Genomic DNA, 23,318 nt, shown 5'->3' with positions numbered 1-23,318 from the left:
ATACTCATAACTCTTAACTAGATAGAAGGTCTGAACCTATTTGGGATCTACCACCATTTCCCTTTTCAAATAAAATTTATGAGTGATATATTATGAGAAAAATCTAAGGGGAAGTTAAGAACCAAGAACCCCTTGATAGGTTCTCCTTATTTTTTTAAAAACATCTCGACCCTTCATCTTCTCATCCTTTTGCTAGAAGATTTTTAGGAATACCAACCATCAAATAAATGGGAAAAAATATTTGTTTGAGTAGTCTAGGACTTCTCCCACCCCACTTGCATTTTTTCCTCCTTAGTCAAGTTCCCCCCCTCCCCAAGGCATGGTGATACATTATCTTCTCCGATATTTCATTTCTAGAATTTTTATTAGTAAAATAAAATATGACATCACATAATAAAGTTTAGTATGTAATATGAGTGATTGTAACCCAAACTTACAAATATTTAATTTCATCACAAGCTTTGGATAAATGAAAAGGAGGTGTCACAATCCCCTCCTCCTTAAAGGTACATTTTCCTCAATGTTCTTCTTGATCTTGGACCTTCTTTGATTATGGTGGCACTAACCTAGGTGTAATATCTTTCATTATAATAGTGGCCTTTATCCCTTATCTAGCTACATAGAAAATATGGTTCCATTCAATTGTTCTTCTTTTATCGTTGTTTATGTTATTTCATTTTGGCTACAGCTAGCCCTAATATAGCTTCCTTTTATATGACAAACTTTTCCTACAATAAAATATATTACCAACATTCAATATTGCAAACAAAAATAATAAGTTTTAGATGTGAATATAATTGTTCCATTTCCTATAACCTTACGAACACAATTCCCCTATGATCTTGTGTATAAAACTACTTATTTCTAGTAGTTTTCCATTTAATACCCACACCAAAAAATCAACGCCACATGTTTTATAGTTCATTTTCTTTCTTAGCCAATAATACTTCTATAGAAAACTTGGATTTTTCCGCAATATAATTTGAATTTCTAACATGTAAGGTTTTAAATTAATAGTTGTCTTTATGGTTAGTCTTTGCCTTACCTCCATAGGTAAAACTTTTAACTCACTATCTACATCGGACATGCCCTCTTATGCTCACATCCTACGGCCAACATGTGACAAATTTCTTATCTCATGAGTCACCCACCCTTCCAGGTCTAGAAAACCCCCAATCTTGGGTGATCTATCTGTCATAGAGATTTCCAATATGGGATTATTAGAGAGATTGTTAGAGTCTTATATCTAAGTTCCCATCTCACATGCTCTAACATAAATTACACTACATTTCTCGTGAAGTTTAATGGTCAAGATGCCATTTATGACTTACTACCATGAGGTAATCAAAGAGTTTCACATAGTTTCAATGTCACAAGAGTGACCTTGTTCCTAGGATTTTTGTCTCATCATCTCACATGTATCAGAACATTCAGTTTGCATGAGATATACTAAAAAATTTAAAGAAATTTTAACTACCCAAATTTTCTTTATTTAGAAGCCAGATTTCATAAACATGAGACTTCCACTTATGTTGTTGGGTCCTTTGTAGGTGGTGATATTTTTATATTTAATAGTGGTGTATATCTCATACCCCATTCCAACACTCTACCTACAATATAAACTTTCAATCAACCAAAAAATGGTAAGTGTTCATACATAAAATATTTTATTTGTAAAATTTACAACATCCCCTAAAGTGATCACAAAATTATTACACACATAATAATTCTGTAACTTTGAACTGATTTTGGATAGATTGACATGAAACTATAAATGGATTATATATTTGCATTAAAATCATTATAATATTTTCAAAATGTAATCAAACATTTATTCTATGAGGAACAGGGAAATTTTTAGATCGGAGGTGGAGGATAAGCTAATCTAGAGGGGGTACATGGGAAGGTCGACTGTCTTTGTAAAGGATATCTACAATCATCTTCAACATGACAGTTCCATTCAATAGGATCACATTTTCCCTATTACTTTCTGGAAATTAGGTTTCCCCCACAAGATTACCATTTTTGCTTGGCTTGTATTCCACAATAAGAGCCTGATGTGGGATAACCTTCAAAAAAGAAACTGAAGCGGGCCTTTTATCTGTCCTATTTGAAAATCGAACGAAGAAAGTAACATTCACATATTCCTACTCTGTCTTCATACACAGGGGATATGGAAGAACCTAGCAGACCATTTCGGTTTCAGTGGGATTTCTTTTCTCTCTCTTAAGGAAGCTTTTGAATGGTGGAGCAATCTAAAATCGGACTGGAGGCCTATTCCGCTACTAACCTTATGGGCTATATGGAAATGGAGGAATAGGGCCCTCTTCCAAACAAGAAGGAAAATTATAACTTTGTTTTTGAATACATTCTCTCCCAGTACTATGCCTGCCAATTCTCCATTTCCCATTTGAGAGTTGGAAAGCTGCAGGGAAAAAACCTAGATCCCACGGGTGTTCCTCGTGCTTATTTTGATGGGGCGGCTCAAAATGGTTTTTGTGCATGTGGTGTCTTTATTATCCCTATGGAGAACCAACATATTGACATTTTTTGGCATAGAGGGAAAGGGTCCAACAACAAAGCAGAGGCAATGGCATTGGCTGGTCTCCTAAAGTTTTGTGACTATCTAAACATCCAGGATTTGCAAATATTCGGTGATTCAAAGGTCATAATTGATCATGTAAAGTCTACTCACTCCATAAAAAATCTCAATCTTTCGGGGTGGCTGAACAGAATAGACTCTATCTGGAAATCTCGAAAGGACTATTCTATTCACCATATTGATAGAGCAAAAAACAAAGTAGCTGATTCTCTGTCAAAAAAGGCCTTTCTTCACAAAAAATATTCTGGAAGATGAGCATATCAGTGGGGGATATTTTGCACCATATTCAGGATTTCAAGCTGTTGGGTACTTAATCCACTTTCATCTCATTGCTAGTTCTGGTATGTATCAAGTACCTCGTTTATTTGCATTTTTTGCATAGCACTAGAAGTATTCTCATCCTCATTATTTTTGTTGTTCCATTAAATGCATATACTTATATCATGAACATATTGGATGAGGTATTGTTTTTTCTTTATGGGCTCCCTCTTAGTGATATATCATTATTGGCTTCCTTGCCATATCTGGTTCCTCTAATAGGCTATCATAACCGATTGAAGATGTAATGTTATCTCCTAAAAGAATGAATATAATCTAGCTTTCTTCGTACTGAAAAAAATAAAGGAAAAAAAAAAAGAAAAAAGAAGAAGTTTTGCTTGCATGTAAGGAGAATCTGCATGGAAAAACTTTCGATTAGGTAAGAAAAAGCTCAGAATTTATTTCCTTGGATTTTAAAATTTCAAACCCTTTATTTTCTTAGATTTTAAAATGTCAAACCCTTTAAAAAAATTGCTTTAATTGTAGATCCTTTAAGCCCAAAGAGACCCCTCACACAACTAGTAAAAGAAACCAGCGCTTACGGCTCTCGGTTAGAAAAAGAAGGATCAAAATGTCTGCGACAATAATTGAAGAAAATATTCTTTAAAAACCCTTTGACCAGAGGCTAAAAGGAGCCTCTTCCAGCTATCGACTTCAGAGAAAATCGATCTTTGACAGCTCTCGGCTAGCCCAAGAGATTTGGCTCAAAATTTAAATTTAATTTTACAGTTTCTTATGAGCAATTTTCTTAACTGTTCAAAGCTTTGACTCAAAATTTTTTGCTATCTTGCAAGACATCCAAGTCGGCAGAGAATTTCACACCAAAGAAAATTTGGTAGCCTCTTTTAGTTCTCAGTGTTCCACAAATTCATTTTGTGCCTTCGAGAACAACTTCTTCAAAATAAAAATAAAAATCGGTTTCTGTGAAAAGCCCTTGAAAGCAAGCCTTTGCCAAATCGATTTGAAGAAATTTCTGTATAAAATTTTGTGAAATTAAATTTCCTGAAGTTAATTCATTTTCTGAGCAAGGATTAGGCTTAAAAGGCCCTGCAGCTTTGAGAGAAAGACCTCAAGCAGATTTTGGAGATTGCGGGTTCACCTAAAAAATTTGAAACCGTAAGTGTATACAAGTATATGCATCCATTTAAACAAGAACTATGTCAAGTTCATATTGAATTATTTTAAATAATATTATAATAGTGTTTTTGCTAGCATGTTTACTATATATATATATATAGATAACAAAACTGGCGATCAGAACTCGTTCCAAGCATTTTATTCATAAGATAGATGCCAGATTCGAGTTGAAGTACTGATTTGACATTAAGTAATCCAATTATGAACTTATCTACTCTGGATGGAGAATTTAATTATTTTTTGGAATAAATGGTTGGACGAGGATAAAGATAGAGTCCAATTCTACATGTCAATGTAAACGGTCTCTGCGTAGCCAGTCATCCACAGTATCAAATAAAGTTTTTTCTTCTTTAGAAGACTTTCCAAGGGCTATAGTCATAGCGATCCTCCTATTTCACTATTTCGACCATTTCTGAGCACCCTATATGATCAAAAGGTATACGATGAATTGGGGACAATTTTTCATCCATCATCCTTTCAAAAAAAAATAGGGTTCCGAAGATTCGTTGTTAGATATATATATATACGGGCTAAATGTATATTTTGTTAAAATTTTAGTCTGCATATATATATATATATATATATATATATTATTGGAAGTAAATATATTGATAAATTTCACTATTTTTTTTTTTTTTTTTTTTTTTTTTTTAACTTTTACCTAGAGGCCACATAGAGTTGAAACCCGTTCTGATACCATATGTAGCAACTCTGAAATTAAACATGCAAATAATTAGATCAATTATGCGATTTACAATCACCATACCTCTATTGAACTAATTAGCATAGAATTTTTGAGAAATGGGAGCAAAAGAAACTTACCTGAAGCGATGATATTCCTTACTTGTAATTTCAGAGTTGCATGCTATTTGAATCTTGTTAACTGCAACAAAGTTTTGGGGGTGACTTTCCACCCAACTGTAAGCTCAGTTGCACATAATCTTTCTACAGTTTACCATCCATGAGCCTTCAATCAATGTACTAATGCAAGGGAATCCTTTGTCTCACCACACTTTTCTCCCCATAAAATGGGGGAAGGAATGAAGAATCTCATCTTCCTCTTCGTCTATTAAATAGACCAAACAATGGAAAGGGGACCACATGCACACATTCCTTGTGTCAATATGCAACTTTTATTTATTTATTTTAAGTTTTACTTAATTTAATATTTCACTTAATTTTGTTCTTTCTTATTTTATTCCTTTTTACTTTTTGACAACTTGATTTATTTTTACTATTTATATAGTTTACTTTTATTTATATTTATTTAGAACTCTAATATTATTATTTATTTATTATTATTATATTTTCTTCATTATTTATTATTTATTTACTATTATTATCTTTTCTTTATTGTTTATCATTTATTTGCTTCTATTTTAATATTATATTATATTATTTATTATTATTAGGGGACATTACATTGTATGTGAAATCTGTCGATCTGCAAAATGGCCATCAAGCCTTATGTTAAAAAATTTGAAATCTCAGGAGGGTTACCCTTGTTCTACTATGAAAATAATCTATTATTTTATTTGTCTTTTTTATGTCAATTTTAAGCTACATTTGGGTTTCTAATTAACAACGTGCATATGTAATTTAATGTGAAAGTTTCCCTACTACAAAGTTTGTACATAAGGTTAAATGGATTTGTAACTTGATTATTTGTTAGATAGTAATGGATTAAGTCAAGCTAATTAGTCTATAGGACCATATATAACTATAATATATTCCCCTTAATGTGTGATAGTAGAAGACAAACTAATTGTTGAAATACATTATAACATCAAGAGTTTGTTTAGTGAACCAAGTAGAAGTATGTCAAACGAAGGATCAAAAGATACTTTCAAATTAAAGATAAAGTGTTAGATGATTGTCTTCCTGAGGGTAGGAATATACATCCTTAAATGGATAACAAGCATGGTTTACAAAACAAGTACATTGGAAATCCATGGAATATATTAAATGAAAAATAATCTCTATGAAGCAATACATAATGGATCCATGTCAAAAATAAATCATAGTTATAATAAAATACAATGTGTACCTATGTCTCAATGTACATCAAGAGAAAGTTCTAACTATGAATCGTCAAACGGTTCCTCCAAACTAGCAATGTTACATATAAGCTAGTGGCATTATTAAATAAACTTAGGCAATAGCACCAAAAAGGGTTGCCACCGTAGGCTAAGGTCTTCAACACAAATATTTCACAATGTATGAATATACACCATGTGAATAAATATATTGAAGTTGGATATCTAAGAGACCAGTTGGTCTTTGATCATTGATGTCGACCATTGTTAGATGTTATATCATCCACCAAAAATGATAATGGTCATCGAGGTAGATGGTGCATTATAACACGGTTGGATAAATAGATTGATGTTGAACAATTATATAATCAAGAAATTAGGGGTCATTGATGAATTTCGACTATATGATTTTGAGGGGGCCCACCTTTGATAACTATGATCCGTAAGGTACTATAAGGATCCCTCAATATTTTTCTTTAACAAACAATTCAAAATCAATAGGAAGAGATCCATAAAAAGGAGGCAGTGAGGAATCCCACATCAACATGATGTAAAAACAATAACATGATTTGATTTGATTCTTTTGACAAGAACTTTAGAAAATATACCACCACATACGAATTTCCAAATGCATTAGATGGAAATTGACCCTCTATCAATAACGATTTATGAAAATCACTATAAAAGGCATTGCATTCCATTAATGAGGAAAATGGATTCCGTGGTAGAAGAAAAATGCCAATATGTGAATAAGCTATCACTAAACATAACGGAAACCACTTAGTTAAAAACCAATGGAAACTGTAAACTACAAAGTGCACGGTGAACTACTAATGTTGAAATAAAGTCCAAAGGAATTTACAACATTGGGTATGCCTCCTAGATAAATGTGATGTAATCATTAGGAGAAGGCCCATCAAGGAGAAGGAAATGATGGGTCACTTTGCACTAATACAAGAAAAAATCATCAATTAAGATTGTTAATTGAGAACACATTGACTCACAGAGTAGATAACATGCACAATTAGGATATAGAAGGAACTGCTAATGCAAGATTTTTAATTTATAATACTCCTTTAAGATTAGTAAGGCATGTTTATTACTTGGGAAATAATAGACACAAAAACAGACCAATAATATCAACCATCAACACATGATGCAATGAGGCATAGTCCAAAAGGATTACAAGAGTAATGAATTGAATGAATCCGTATATGTATACAAATCATGGTATAAATCCTAAGGAAATAATAAAGACACAAAAAAATCAAGATATTTGCTATGTTCAAGCATGAAACTAATGAAATGGTACCACACTTCTACATGAATCTTAAAGATCTCTTTGTCTCTCTCATTCTCTCAATATTTGATTACTTTTGTAGTTTTGATGATACAAATATTAAAAAGGAATAAATAATGCCATAACATCCTCGGGGAGAAAAACGATACAAGGTGAGAAACCACATTACAAGTGCATATAAAAAGCCTATGTAAAAATAACAAAGAGGTGATGTGTATGACATAAAGAATCATAAGCATGTCTAGTTCAAGGACTACGAGTCTAGAATGCATGATAAAATATGCAATGTCTAGAAAAGGATATGAATGTAATGGAAATATACATAAGGGAGCCCTGGGCACAAGTAATAACAATAAATACAAATGTAAATCAAACTTAAAAAGGGAACCCACTAGAGAACTAGATAGAAAATATATAAGAAGAATTATGTGGCTTCTTACCTCACACTCATGGCAACACTGATGGGGCTCCTGCACCGATGAGGAAACTTGAGCATCAAAATGGAATGTGAGGTACTAACTAGAAAATAGGGAAACCCATGATATGTAGGAACTACTACAAAAGTTGTGACAATTGATAAACTAAAATAGGTTATGTGTTGCAACTTGATGGCTTGAAATATAAGGTGTAACAATATAAAATAAGGATAATCATGCAAAAAGTATGGGAAGATAGATTAGGAACATTCATCTCAAAGGAAGAAAACTATTGATGCTTAAAACATGACAATTCCAATAGTCAAACAACCTCACATGGGATTAGAATAGAACATATTGAATTAAGGAATGGAATTTTCATTTAAAATAGGAAAAATGGGCTTTTCTATGAAGATTTAAGGTAAAATGTCTAAAAAAATAGTAAAACAATTCATTTTCACCTTTTACAATGTAATTTACTATTTAGAAGAAAAAAATCACCCTTGAGAATAAATAACTAATTTTAGGAGATTCAATCACTCCTCTTAATTTTGTTAATTGCTAACAAATTTTCATCTCTATCTTTTCAATTTTATCCTTTCAATATTTTTTATTTTTTGAAAAATCTTAAACCTTGCCTTATTAGGCTTAGGAATGCATGTGGGTTACCTTTAGCTCATGAACACATAGAAATCCTTAATCACTAACATGCTCTATATGTTTCATGTGATTATGAACACTAAGGCCTAGTGCATGCACCAAAAAGAAAAAAATTCCCAAATTTAATAACATCATTGATTTCATCATTGTCATGTAAATTATGGAGGAGCAATCAATTCTACAAATTGTACTTGCATAGGCAGATATATAGTTTTCATTTTTGCATTGACCATACATTATGTTCAGTTTTGCATTTACCATATATTAATTTTTTTGACAAAAAAAAATGAAACTTATCCGAAATTAATCATTACTAACTGAAATTTATTATTTTAAATATTAAATTTTAAAACAATATTTAAATTAATTTATCGAAGAAATAATATTGATTTACCTGGCAGATTTACTCCCATCATTATTTTGTACCAAAACTGATTCAAAATATATAGCTATTTATAACCTTCTCAGATCAAAACTCTAACGCGCTTTCAAATGTCGTCGTCATTTTGTACAAAATTCAATGCTCCTGACTCCCGAGTCTCAAGGGAAATTGTGTTGTGGAAAAACTAAAGTGAATTGACTTTGGCCATCGTAGATGTCAAGAAAAGACAAGCCAATTATATTAAATTATGATAAAATCGACAGTCCACACATGTTTATTGTCAATTTGAATGTGCATATGCAAGGAACTTTTTATTAGCGCCCTTTATTTACCTTGAAAAAATTGTCATCCCACTTCTCCTTAACCATGTTGCAAGCCATTCGTTCCAACTTTTCACTTTAGAAGACAATGTGACAACTTCATTGTATATGACAGCGGTTGCTTTTTCTATTTATTAGCATTCAGACATGTATTTTTAATTAAATTAAATTAATTATATAATAACTAAGTTAATTATAATAACCAAATCCTTGAAACATTAACTAATTTATTTATTTAATCATTAAGTAATTTATTTATTTTTATTGAGAATTCATTCTCTGAAAAACTTCATCATTCTATGGACCTCAGTTGACTTACCCTATCAAAACTCGTTTATGTTAGATATTAAGGATTAACTATGAAGGGGAAGAGAGTGAGGCATCTCGCTTCAATTCTATTGAATGGCTGCTGAGAAGGTGTGTAAGACAATGGAGCATTTAGTCTCAAATATATCCAATGGTTGCTGAGTAGTGTGTAAGAATGTTGATTTTTTAAAATTAAAATAATTATTTATGTTTTTTCTTAATAAAAACATAGTCTCAATTATATCTCATAGTTGCTGAGTAGTGTGGGTAAGTATGTTGATTTTTTAAAATTAAAATAATTATTCATTTCATGTTTTTTCCTTAATAAAAACATAAAAAATTTATACGTCATATTATTAAAGTGTAAACTAGTTTTAATATTATTTTATTTAAGACATTTTAGGTTTATATTACTTTATTTAATATTTCATATCTTTATAGTATTAAGTTTTATATTGTATTATTAAAGAGGCTAGTTTAATGTTATTTTATTTAAGATTAGTTATTTTATTTAAGATTTTTTATATTTATAATATTCTGTTTTATATTACTGTATTTAAACTAACCCACAAGTACTAGCTACTATGTAGCTTGTTATAATAACGTAATTATTCCAACCTGCAAAGAATTTTCATAATATTACAAAAATTTATGGGAATGTGCAAGCAAGATTCAGTTGCCTTACTGATTCCTAAGAAATTTCGAAAGTAAATATGGACCAAATATTGACTCATATATATGTTTAATATTTTCTCTCGTGTTTTTTGAACTTAGTGCTGCATTGTCTCAGTTTGTGTTTTTTATTGTTTAATAATGTTTTTTTGGAGGACGGAGATGAGTCATAATTTATAAAGCAATCATTCAGTAGCCCTTGTGTTTGTTGTCTGGAAAAAATTAAATCCTTTATCAATCTTTTTCACCAGAACTTGCAAAGAGAAACAAATTGTGAATTAAAATATATTTGACTTATTTAACAAATGATAATTCAATACTTTCATTCTTAGGAAATCTAACAATTTCATGGATCATTAGCTTCTTTGGAATTTAGCCCATCTATATCTGAAACGATATCAATTTCAAGTATGACAATAACCATTCCGAAAATAGTTCACCTGAATGAAATTTTAGAATGCGAACACGACCTGAAAGAAAAACATATTTTCACCAGATTACTCACCGATTAATTAAATAAACTTAAAAAAGCATGAGGATCTGATAGCTGTAACTGCATAGCCAGATGTAAGAAAGCGATGGAATACTCACAATTTATGTAATTTGATTCAGATGACTGGGGATCCTGATTTTTCGCGTCCTTCATTACTTTCCACACGACGACGGGCACATGCTTCCTTTAGCTGTTCAACATTATATCACCACCGGTTATGTTCAACATTAGCCGTTAGACAAGCAAGCAAAAAGGAGGTGGGTACAGTTTGAGTATGATTATACCTGTACACGGAGTTCTGTATTCTCCTCTATCATTTGTATTCCCTGATGATGTCATATATATTAATTATGAGAAGAGAAACAACTGCTTATCACAAGTCTTTTTCATAGTAATTATTGTCATATGTATGCCAATGGCAAATGCAGGGCTGTTATGAATCTCAAATAATTTTGACAACGGCAAATAAGTTTGGTTTTTTTTCATAGGTTTAATTCAGTATGTATAATAATGTTGACCACGGCAAATAAGATTGGTTTTTTTTCATAGGTTTAATTTAGTATTTATAATAATGTTGACCACAGCAAATAAGATTGGTTCTTTTTCATAGGTTTAATTCAGTATTTATATTGATCGAAAAATAATTTACTCAACACTAAAATGCTATCATCAGAATTGTGAAATCTAACGGTCACACGGCTTGAAAGGCTGGATATAGTTTGAAAGGCTGGAAATAGTTTAAGTCCCAAAAAAAACCTCAACTTCTTTTTTATAAGATTGGACACTAAATCACACAAACTAATTGATTTAGTCTAAACTCCACACACTTCATTATTTTCTGAGTGCAAATAATTCACAATCATTCAAGAAATTATGAAATTCAACACGCGATGTTATTTAAATTTGAAACCATTATGAATTTCAAATAATTTTGATAATGGTAATTTTTTTCCCACGCGTTTAGTTGATTTTTTTCGGAATAAAAAAATAATTTACTTATAGCTAAAATGCTATCTTCATAGGCCACAGCCTTTATACAAAAAAAAAAAAAATGCTATCATCAAAATTGTGAAAACCATCGCACAAACTAAAATAATTTAAATCCCAAAAAACATCAGCCTCTTTTTTAAAAGATTGGATACTAACCCACACATATTAACTGATTTACTCTAAACACCACACACTTCATTAGTACACTGGTATATATATCTCATATAATTTGAAAATTATAAGAAAAAACAGTGATTTACTAACGATTTTCTGAGTCCAAATAATTCACAAACATTCAAGAAATTATGAAATTCAACACGTGATATTATTTAAATTTGAAACCTGACATCCCTGGAGGGAACGAGCACGATGAACCCTAGCTCTGCCGCATCCATGCCCTCGGCTGCCGTCAGGTCTTTGAGCGTTCTTGCAGCGGATGGGTTCGAAAGTAACAGGCGAGGGACAAGGAGCTTTCTCCCCTATGCAGGTTCACAAAAGGGCCACACCATGATCGCTGGCGCCGCAGAAACGAAGGCGTATGAAGATCTCTTTGCAGTGAAATCTAGGGCAGCAGGGCCTCGACCCCCTGCTTCCCCAACGCGCTTCTATGGCCCTCTTCAGGACGCCATGGCATCTCAGAACGCGCCTGCAGCAAGAGGAATCGAGCACAGTGAGCATAGAACAAGGAATTTATCCCTCAAGGCAGAAGCACAGGCTGCACACTGGATGAATGCTGCGGCAGCAAATGAGACTGCTCGTGCGGAACACTTTGCAAAACGCCCTGGAGCTGAACGGCAACAGTTCCCCGCTTCCACTAAAATCCCATGGAGCCCTCCTCAGTCTGTCGACGCAGCAGCCAAGGGCGCTCCAACGGATTCCCACGAAGCGTCTCCATTGATCTTGGAAAAGGGGAAAGACAAGCCTGCGTCGAAGGGCAGTATGCAGCCTAGGCATATGGGGCAAATCCAAGATTCGCAAATCAATCACGCATGCTGCCTCAATGCACAGATCTGCAATGGAAAGAGGCATTCGAACTTCTTTGTATCATTCCAGATACAAATCAATCAGTCAACCGGACGGATCTAGTGCAGAATCTCAAGCATGCACTGAGCATCAAACTGGGAATCCCCTCTGCAGCTCAACGGCTTCTCTATGAAGGTAAACAACTCGAGGATCTATATCCCATTTCTTTTTTCGGCATTGAAATAGACGCATGCATTATTTTAACCCTTTGTTTGAGGGGAGGAGCTGCCGGAGAATCCTCCTCAGCAAAGGCATTTTCTTATAAAGATGCAGTCCATGCCAACAAGCCTGAAAAGACAGATCCGCCAGTGCAGGCTCCTCCCAAGCCCTTTCTGGTTGACAAATTGGAAGAGGTCCCCTCTGTTGAGATCTCTTACCCTGATTTAGCAGATGACACCCAGCAATTTGCAGAAAGGGCCATCATCTGTAGATTCAATGGTCTCTGGCCACGCTCAAAGGATCTATATGACTGGATCAAGGAAAACTGGACTCATCGATGCAAGATTTACTTCTGTGCAAAAGGATATTTTATAGTGTTGTTCGACAATCTCGAGGACTACAAAGAGGCATTAGAAGAAGGCCCTTGGTTCATGGGTTCGGCAGGCCTCTTCTTAACTCCATGGTTCCCAGACTTCGATCCAGCATCTGCAGTTATTACAAAAGCCCCTGTCTGGATCAGACTTCCAAATCTCCCAATTCACCTGTGGCGCGTAGAGGTTTACAGGCAAATAGGCAACACTTTGGGTTGCTTCTTAATGGGGGATTACAATAGGGAAATACAGGGTCTTTTCACATATGCCAGAATTTGTGTGGAGCTAGATTTAAGCAAGGGATTGCCAGAGCAAACCAATCTCAAGATCAAGGACTATCTCTGGACTCAGCCTCTAGACTACGAGAACACTGCCTTTCGGTGCCGCCACTGTCGCCTTACATGACACCTGCAGAATTCCTGCCCATCGCTGACAGCAAGATCGAAAAAGGGTTATAATGCAAAATCCAAGCCCAAGCGCTGGACTCCCCGCCCTCCTCCGCCGACTGGGAGCCCCAGCGCCCCAGGTTCGAAGGATGAAGACAGTGATTCAGAACCAGAGGATGGATCCCCCCATGGTCACTGAGGACCTGCCCCCGGACGCAACAATTGCCCTGAAGCGCAGCCATGAGACCTCCTCAGAATCTGAAAAGGAATTTCAGACGTAAGAATTTCCCAGCCTTCAAGTTGTCCTAGCTCATCCTCCCCAGGATGGCTGGACAAGAGTCAACAAAAAGAAAGGAAAAAAACAATGCGTTGTAGCTTCTACCCCTATGGGGTAAAGATCATTTGATTTGTCTGTCATTTCTTGCTATCTGCTATCACCTTAAGTTTATATCTTTTCACCGGGACCGAGGTTGATGGATATATCATTTCCGGTCTGCAGATATCATGCTTCTCTTGATTGTACTATATTTTCCACGTAATAGAATTAGTCTTTATCAAAAAAAATTTTTATTTAAATTTGAAACGATGCGTCGAGCACATATTCTAATTCAGTCAATATTTCGATATTAGTCATCACTCACATAATTCTACATCGAATTTGATGTAAAACCAGACGTCGAGCACATATTTTACTTGAGCCAGTAATCGTCCATCGAATTTGGTTTAAAACCAGACGTAGAGCACATTTTTTTATTTCAGTCATCAGTTCCGTCGTAGTCATCAGTGATGTAATTCTCTATCGAATTTGATTGGTCTGAGCCAATACTGCAAACCAGATGTGGTTACAATCCGGAGTGGAAACATCTTGTGTGTGTTCAATAAAACAAAACGGAAAAAATAAAAATTAAATTAGGTAATATATTTTAATTTATTGGAAAAAATATTCATGTTTTTAAATAAAATTAAATTAGGTAATATATTTTAGTTTTATTGGAAAAAAAATCATATTTTTAAATTTATCTAAAAATATTTGGATTAATAGTAAATGACTACCTTATTAATGCCCTTAGCTTAGAGATATTAACTTAAAACAATATTAACCTTTAATTTTCTAAATAATAAATAGATAAAAATTCATAATTTTATTCAATAATTTTTAATATTCATTAATATCTATATATATATTCAATGGATAAACATTTAATTTTATTAAGAAGCTCAGGATAATTTATTTTTCTTTTAGAAATCTTTATTTTTTTATAGAAATCTTTTTTTTTTTTTTTTTTATACAAATTTAATTAAGACAGAGAAATATGTTTGAATTTCCAAATTTAGATTAATTAACTCTTTATAATATCTTAATTTTCTTTTTCCATATTTTATCATATCTTTGAATTTTTTATATAATAATATTATCAATATTATACATCTTTTGTAAAATAATCTCTTTTTTATCGTTCAATGGTCTAGCCAAACTTAAACATCCTTATTCCATACAACTTGAATGGAAAATAGCAATTTTAAGAAATTACTTGTCTTTCATAATTTTTTGCACCCTATTATTTAAAAAAAAAACATATAACCATAGAACTACTAGGCATTTGTAATCTATGAGCTGGACGACGGAAGAGTGCCAAAAAAAACTGTGTGACACACATGTCCTAGCATTCTTCCATCAAATATAAATTTGTTTCTAAGAACCTTGGTATTCATAGATTCACAGGACCACATGAACTGATTTATAATCATAAACTTACTAGGCATTTGTAATCTTTGTGCTCTTAAAAAGAATAATTAGCATACAAAAATAATTTGATCGAGTACTTATTACCAAAACACTCAATTTATAGATATAATGAATTTATGGTATGAGCTGGACAACGGAGGAGTGCCAGAAAAAACTATGTGACACACATGTCCTAGCATTCTTCCATCACATATAAATTTGTTTCTAAGAACCCTGGTATTCATAGATTCACAGGACCATCACAGGAAACTTCATCGTTGTAGAAATGCATCTACCATGTTTTTCAAAGTTATCTTAAAATGGTGCCAATTATCAATATACTAGGTCTTTGTATGAAAAGTTGGGTTTTCTTCCCTATATGAATATAGTTTTATAAATCAAATAACCTCTTTATAGAAATAAGTAGCCCCTTACAAACCTAAATAACTACCATATACTACTCACTCCTCCACCAAACGATCAAAACACATTTTTGGCTAATAAATATTCTGAAAGGATAAGAAGTTAATATATATATATATATATATATATATATATATATATATTTAAAATTGATCATTTTTAATAATATTTTCTATATTAAATATTAAACCTTAATTATGGTACTAATTTTATTATTATCTTTATACATAAACATTATATATTTTTTTCTTAAAAATATTATAAATTACAATAAATTAGTAATTTTTAAAATTTCTTAACACTTTATTATACAAAAATTAATTTTTTTATAATTCATTTAATATTTAAAAATAATTAACATTTCAATTTAATAAAAATATTAATGTCTTAAACATATTCTTTTTTTCAAAGAGAAATCATCATATGGCCGAAGCCAGCAGATTTTTACAACATATATGGCCGAAGCCAGCAGATTTTTACAACATATATGGCCGAAGCTAGCAGAATTTTTACGGCATAGCCGTTACAAATATCGTTCAAACATCTCCAAAGCGTGGGGGTCATCAAATATACGCCTCCGCAGGAATCGAACATGGCTGGGGGTGCGAAAGCCATCCGCCCCAGCCATTACATCATGCACGTCAATAAGAGTATCAACATCATTTTAAGGGAGGTTAGAGTAGGAGGGGTAATTATCAACCTCAAAGAAAAAATAAAAGTAAAGTATGCATGGGGTCTTGGCATTACGACAAATAATCAAGCAGAAGCCCTTTCACTTTGGTAGGGTTTGAAAATAAGTTTGGCTAATGGTATCAAAACTCTTTCCATAGTTGGCGATTCCATGATGATCATCCAAAAATGTGTAAAGCTCCTCGAGAACATCATTCTCCTAGATGATGAAACCTCCTCAATCATGGTAAGAAGAATTATTTATTTGCTAAAAAAAATGGAAAAGGTTTATTTTTTCAACGCGTTGCGTGCCAATAACCATATGGTGGATGGAAAGGCCAACGTAGGGGTGTTATTAGAACAAGGTCGAATATGCATAATAAAAACAACTCTTCATTCCATATCCCCTGAATAGTTGTAGCAGGCCGACGTTGTACTGTGGTGGTACTGGTCGTCAGAGTATTAAGATGGTAGTAAAGAAGGCCAACTCCCCGAGGTTCCTACGTAGGACGATAGTTAATAAGGCAAGCTTTCTAACGTTCCTTCCTAGTCCCTTGGTTGCAGGGCCAGTAGGTGGTGAGTTAAGGTATGAGTGTGGTGCCGCTAGAAGGAAAATCATGTATGAGGATTGGTGGGCATTGAGGGATCGGTTACTCATCGGGATATGTACTATAGCTACTCCTCCTAAGGAAGAAGGTACCATTGTTTTGTGATTCTGGTTATTTCTTGCGATGGGAAATATGGAAGTAATCAACATTGACAAGACTCTGAATTGTCTTGCATTTATGAAGGACAAGATCAGGGGGAATGTAGGGATTGATCGGGCTATTATCTATCTCAGCTGGCTATGGTGAGTTAACCAAAATATTATTATTGTTCAAAGGCTTATTGCTGCAAATATGTTCTCCATGCGAAATGGAAATGGGGGAGGTTCAGGGCTTGGTAGCTCAATGTTTGGCCATGGTCAGGGGCACAAAAGCGTTGACAACCTGGTGGAGAGTTCCTGTAAACAAGTTGTAAATGATATCATCAAGAGAATGAATGAAAATATTGTTGTCATTTACGCCCAATTATCTGGAATGGGCAAATATTTGGAACTACGGCAGAGGACCATGGAAGGCCTGTGCATAGATGTATTGACTGTTCAGCAGAAGGTTGACAACATCGAAATTAAGGTGGAAACAACGACTGTTGGGGTCTTAAAGGATGTTTTCGGGGTTGGGGGTTCTACAATCATTAAAGTTGTTGATGCCGAGGTTGCTGCTGCTGTGAGGGTCCTGGATGAAGAAGAGAATGACAGGGAGGAACTGACCACTTATGTGGATGATCCCGCGGGTGAAGAAGCCGAGCCTGGTAGAAGATGGAATACTTCGTCTTAATTTTATATATACGCTATATTGATGTATAGAATATAGTGGTGCCTTCTGGAGAGTTTACAATTATAGATTTGCCATAAGAATATATGTAATTAATAATGGTAGCAAGAAGGTCCCTATCCAATGCAAATCGATGGAAATGGCGGAAAGAACAATCCTGAATTTTGTACAGGACTTAGCCCTTTCGAGTCTATATAATGAAAATGTTAGCCATTCCTTAAAAAAACATTATCAACATCATTTTCATATATATATAATATAAAAATTATAAATATAGTAAAATTAACCTCGACACATTTATACACATTTGTTTGTTAATATTTAATTATTTACAATTTTATTTATTTAAAAAAAATAAAAATATAATTTTTTTTTTAAATAAATATTTATATATATTAGGACTAGTGGTGGCAGTGAGAGACACTCATAATGCTATACTATAAGTACATATAAGCATGATGCAAGGACAAATGACATTAATATTTTAATATATAAATATGCCACTGTTAATATAATCTTTACATAAATATCTTTATTGTTTCTAACCCTTTTTAGTATTCTTCGAGTAATACATCTATTCAAATTAATATTTCAACACGACCTAACACATTGTTATGTTTTAACATGTTGCACAGTCCAATAAACCATGCCGGTAATAAGATTATTGGTGTCAAATATCACATGCTATATCCTACAACTTATCGTTGTAGATTCTTATCATTGGCTGAATGTAATATAAAGTTTAAACTATATTATATCTAAGTACTAAGTGGAAAATATATAGTTTTATATAAATTTATGATTTTTATATCGAATGTACCACAGGCCGACTAAGGGTCGACTCCAATTTACCAACTATAAGCCCGTTGACTGGTCCATGTAGGTTAGATTCGAGACCAATCGGGGAGGTCGACCCTCCTTTGAATTCGCAAGCTCGAAGTCCCCACCTCTGTCTTGGTTCAGACTCAACACAATTTCTCCTTTCTCTAATTCACTTCGAGGACTGTCCCTCTTTACCACATTCAATGTGAATACTTGTGGTTCAGCGTTACATTGTGGGTTTGCAAACAACTCAAAGTAAAACTTCCTCCACGAATTTCCAATAGTAGGTGGGGAATCTTTGAACTTACAACAAACATAAAACATATTATTCGCAGAATAATATAGTTTGCTTGCTTTTGGATTGGACTTCAAATTGCTTGCACGAAGAAGGACTCAAATTCATTTTGAATCATTAACACAACTTGAGAAGTATGGACTATCTTAAGAAGTCTTATCATCAATCACCTTGTTTATTTTCTTTACAAGGGATTCCATAATATTATATGTGAGGATCCAACTTAGGTTCCTCTAACTAAAACTAAATTTATTTAATTTAAATACAATAAGAAGGGAAATAGCCTATTTATAACTCAACATTTATCTGATGATAATATATAAGTAAAATTTATTTACAACATGAAACCCTTAAAAAGGTTTGTGATAAGGCAAAAACGAGCTTTGCGCACGCTACCATTTTAGGGTTCCCTGCTGCGCAACCAATTGGGCTTTCGACCTTAGCTCATGGCCCATCCGGAGGCTCCACCAGAGGGGGTCAACATTCAACAGGCGTTCTCCATCCTTGTGAAATCATTGCCGCCACAACGCCCTCGACCTGCTGCTACAAAATTTGTCAAGAAGCTAGATGGCCTTCAAGAAGTTCTCTTGCCTCCTGCCCTTCCTCACATGGCTGCCCTGTCGCTGGCAGAAAAAGGACTCATTGGTTAGTTTACGGGCCCCTGGCCATCTCCAAAAACCGTCCAGAGATGGGTTGAGAGGAACTGGTCTGATAAGATACAAGTGAAAATATCCATCAGATTTTGTGAGAAAGGGTACTTCACATTTCACTTCGAATCCAAAGAACACAAGGACTTAATTTTTAGAAACGGGGCCTATTTCATGGATTCTAGGGGCTTGTATCTCAACAAATGGACCCCTGATTTCTACCCTAAGCTCGATGTCCCCAGAGCTATCCCGGTTTGGGTCCGGCTCCCTCATCTCCATCTTCACTGCTGGGGGGATGATTCGGTTCGAGCCATTGGGAATGCAGTTGGCAAATATGTTGATCGAAGCGAGCCAAAAGACAACATGCAAGCCTGTGCCTAGATTTGCGTTGAAGTGGACCTCGGCAAAGGCTTCCCTAAAGCCATCAAGCTAAAAGTGGATGATTGGAGCCATATTCAGCAGCTGGATTACGAGGAGATCCCGTTCAAGTGCAAGGTATGTCACGAATACGGTCACTTTGCAAACCGGTGTACTAAAATTATTAATGTAGAGAACGATCCACAAGAGGAACAATGGGAAGTGGTTAAAAAAAAGAAATCGGCCTCCCTGGTTAAAGCCCCCACTGAATCAGACCCATCGGCCTCTGCAGCAGGTCATCCTTCCCCCTCTTCTCCTGCACCCTCCAAATCTCCTCCCCGTTCCCCTCCTCCGCCCTCCTCATCTAACCCCTTCTCCATTCTTTCCCTCCCTGAAGACCATCCCCTAGATCCTCCCCCCCATGAAAGCCTTCCCCAAAGTTCTTCCAAATCCACCTTGCCCCTGATCATCTCCTCTCAGCCCCCTCTGGATCCTCCCTTAAACAGAATCACCAGGAATTCTTCTAAAGACCATGGAGGATCTAGTGATACCTACAAGAAACCTGGTTTGCGCAGGAAATTCGCCAAGCAGCATCGGGATGAGAATGCACATAAAGATATAGCTATGGGAACTCATACACCTATAGAATCTTACATCCTGGGTCAACATGATAAAGAAACAGATAACAAGGAACAAGGGGGGCGAGCACCACCCCGAACACCACAATTCCAATGATCAAAATCCTATCTTGGAACAGTAGGGGGTTTGGGCACCCCTCCAAGATAGCAGCCCTTAGAGATCTTATACATCATGAGAAACTTGGAATTATTTTGCTGCAAGAAACAAAGCAAGGTCAGTGGGAAATGAATGGTATTATAGAACAACAGAGACAGTTTAAAGGAAGCATCAGTGAAGTAAGAGGAGCTTCAGGAGGAATAGCCACTATTTGGAACCAAAACATATGGAACTGTAATTCGGAAATCATCAATCAACACTGGATCAAAACAGTCTTGGAAAATAAAGAGGACAGGAAAACTATAATCATCTACAACATTTATGTGTCCAACCATTTCAGAGACAAGGATTGCTATTGGCGCAATATAAAAGCCAGCATCGATGAAGAAGGGAACTCCAATATTATTTTGGGAGGCAATTTCAATCTTATCCTCCATGCCAATGAAAAGAGAGGCGGTAGCTTCACTTCTGATCCCTACATAACGCATCTGGAAAACATCATGCAGATTACTATCTTATGGACATAGCACCAAAAATTTGACGATACACATGGAGTAATCACACGATTGGCCCAGGTAACATCATAGAGAGATTAGATAGAATTCTAATCAACGTTTCGCTGCTTTCCATGTTTTCGATTGGATACACCAACGTTTTGACATGCCCAACTTCAGATCATTTCCTTATCATGCTCACGTTGGAAAATCATAGCAATCTTGGACACATCCCATTCAGGTACAACTCCCTTTGGAACGACATACTAGCAGTAGCAGAAATTGTCGTCAGCGTCTGGAGTCAGCACGTCGAAGGGTCCCCTGGCTTCATCTGGGAGTCCAAATTAAAAAAAAACTAAACAGGCAATAAAAGAATGGGCCAAAACAAGCCATAAAGAACCTGAAAAGGAAAAAAAGGAGCTTAAAAAAAAACTTAACAGCACGCAAAGAGCGATAGAGTAGTTTGGCCTCTCCCAAGAAAGCAAACAAAGGGAAAGCGATCTCTATTCACAATTGTGCTAGGTTAAAAGAGCAGAGGAATTAAAATGGAGGCTAAAATCGAGGCAACTGTGGCTGTAGGGGGGAGACAGGAACTCAGCGTTTTTTCACAAGCAAACAACAGCTAGAAAGGTAAGGAACAATGTAAGCTCCATTATAGATGCTGAAGGTAACAGGCAAGTAAATCAGGACGTCATCCGAAGGACAGCAGCTAAACATTTCCGAGACCTCCTTACAGAAACTAAAGAACATGAGGATTATACTGAGCTATTACAACATCTTCCCACAAGGATAAGCAAGAAAATAAATGACAATCTAACTAAAGAGATCGATGAGGAAGAAGTCAGCAGATCGGTATGGACTCTTCAGCCTGATAAAGCCCCAGGTCCTGATGGATTTCCCATATGCTTCTATCGAGCATTCTGGGGAATCATAAAAAAAGATCTGATAAAGATGTTAAAATGGATCCAGCGAAAGTGCAAAATAGGGGGGTACACCAACACCACTCACTTGGCCCTCATACCCAAAGAAAACCGACCCTCTTCATTTGCCCAATTCCGTCCTATTTCCCTTTGCAATTCTTCCTACAAAATCCTGTCCAAAGTCATTGCCTCTTGTCTCAAACCCTTTCTCCCATCCCTCATCTCTGAAAATTAAGGGGGGTTCTTAGCTAATAGACATATAGCTGACTCCATCCTTCTTGTCCAAGAAGCCATCCACTCGAGCCAGTCTAGGAATGAGAAAGGTTTTATCCCCAAACTTGATTTGGCCAACGCTTTTGATAGAGTGAGACACTCTTTCTCTTGGTCGTCTTGAAGAAAATTGGATTCGATGCAGGCTTTCTTAACCTCATCAAAGCTTGCATCACCGGGCCATGGATCATACCTCTCGTAAATGGCAGACCAGGTGATGCCTTCCAATCCTCCCGTGGTCTAAGACAAGGTTTCCCTCTCTCACCTTATCTTTTTATTCTGATGGCCGAATCTTTTAGAAAAGCGCTGGATTCCCATCGGAGGGCTAGCCTCATAACAGGTATAAAATTTGGGAATGGAGTCAAGAATATAAACCACTCGCAATTTGCAGATGACACCTTGCTAATCAGAGGGGCTTCTATCACAATAGCCAGGCGTTTCAAAGTCCTTCTAGATAAATTCATGGATTACTCTGGTGGTCTAGTTAATCAGCAAAAAAGTTGTATTTATGGTTGGAATACAACAGCGTAGGTCATCCATAATATTGCTGCAACTTTTGGGGTCTCATGCAACTATGACTGGTCTCATTTTTCATATTTGGGCATTCCTGTAAGTGCAGGGCCCTTGAGAGTAGAAGTCTGGGATACTATAATTGATAAGATGAAAAGGAAAGTTCAGTAGTGGGGATCCATATGGCTCAACCTAGCTGGTCATCTTATCCTTCTTAAATCCGGTATATCCTCCTTGCCTCTATACCAATTTACTCTTCTTCAAGCCCCTGCCTCCTTTCACCACAAAATGGAAGGCATCCTTCGCCATTTCTTGTGGCAAGGAGGGAAACATGATAAAAATAAATTCAATTTGATTAGCTGGAAGCAAGTAATACAACCCCAGGATCGAGGTGGTCTTGGCATCAGATCCCCCAAATTTCTTAACTTATATTTTGGAGGCAAAATTGTTTGGAGACCCATAATCGGCCTTCATGCATGGTGGAAAAGGGTCTTGGAAATTAA

The 23,318-nt window shown here is 35.2% G+C and overlaps 1 protein-coding gene across 2 annotated transcripts in view; it reads right to left on the bottom strand.

Moving 5' to 3' along the window:
- Nucleotides 1-10,403: 10,403 nt before the first annotated feature.
- LOC149263138 (MADS-box protein JOINTLESS-like) overlaps nucleotides 10,404-23,318 on the bottom strand; it is a 459,590-nt gene continuing 446,675 nt past the window's right edge. The window contains exons 6-8 of one of the 2 annotated variants that reach the window (XM_089387197.1): nucleotides 10,927-10,968; nucleotides 10,741-10,832; nucleotides 10,404-10,619 (exon numbers count right to left, since the gene is read on the bottom strand). In XM_089387197.1, coding sequence (XP_089243323.1) covers nucleotides 10,758-10,832; nucleotides 10,927-10,968 — 117 coding nt within the window. In that variant the 3' untranslated portion in view covers nucleotides 10,404-10,619; nucleotides 10,741-10,757. The remainder of the gene's footprint in view (nucleotides 10,620-10,740; nucleotides 10,833-10,926; nucleotides 10,969-23,318) is intronic. The other variant, XM_089387204.1, reaches the window with a different exon arrangement.

Source organism: Pinus tabuliformis, chromosome 6 (assembly GCF_031772625.1).
Source record: "Pinus tabuliformis cultivar Carrire ecotype Pingquan chromosome 6, CPIR1, whole genome shotgun sequence".
Classification (NCBI taxonomy): domain Eukaryota; kingdom Viridiplantae; phylum Streptophyta; class Pinopsida; order Pinales; family Pinaceae; genus Pinus; species Pinus tabuliformis.
Note: the sequence above shows the minus strand (reverse complement) of the source record. Positions and strands in the feature narration are given on the sequence as shown.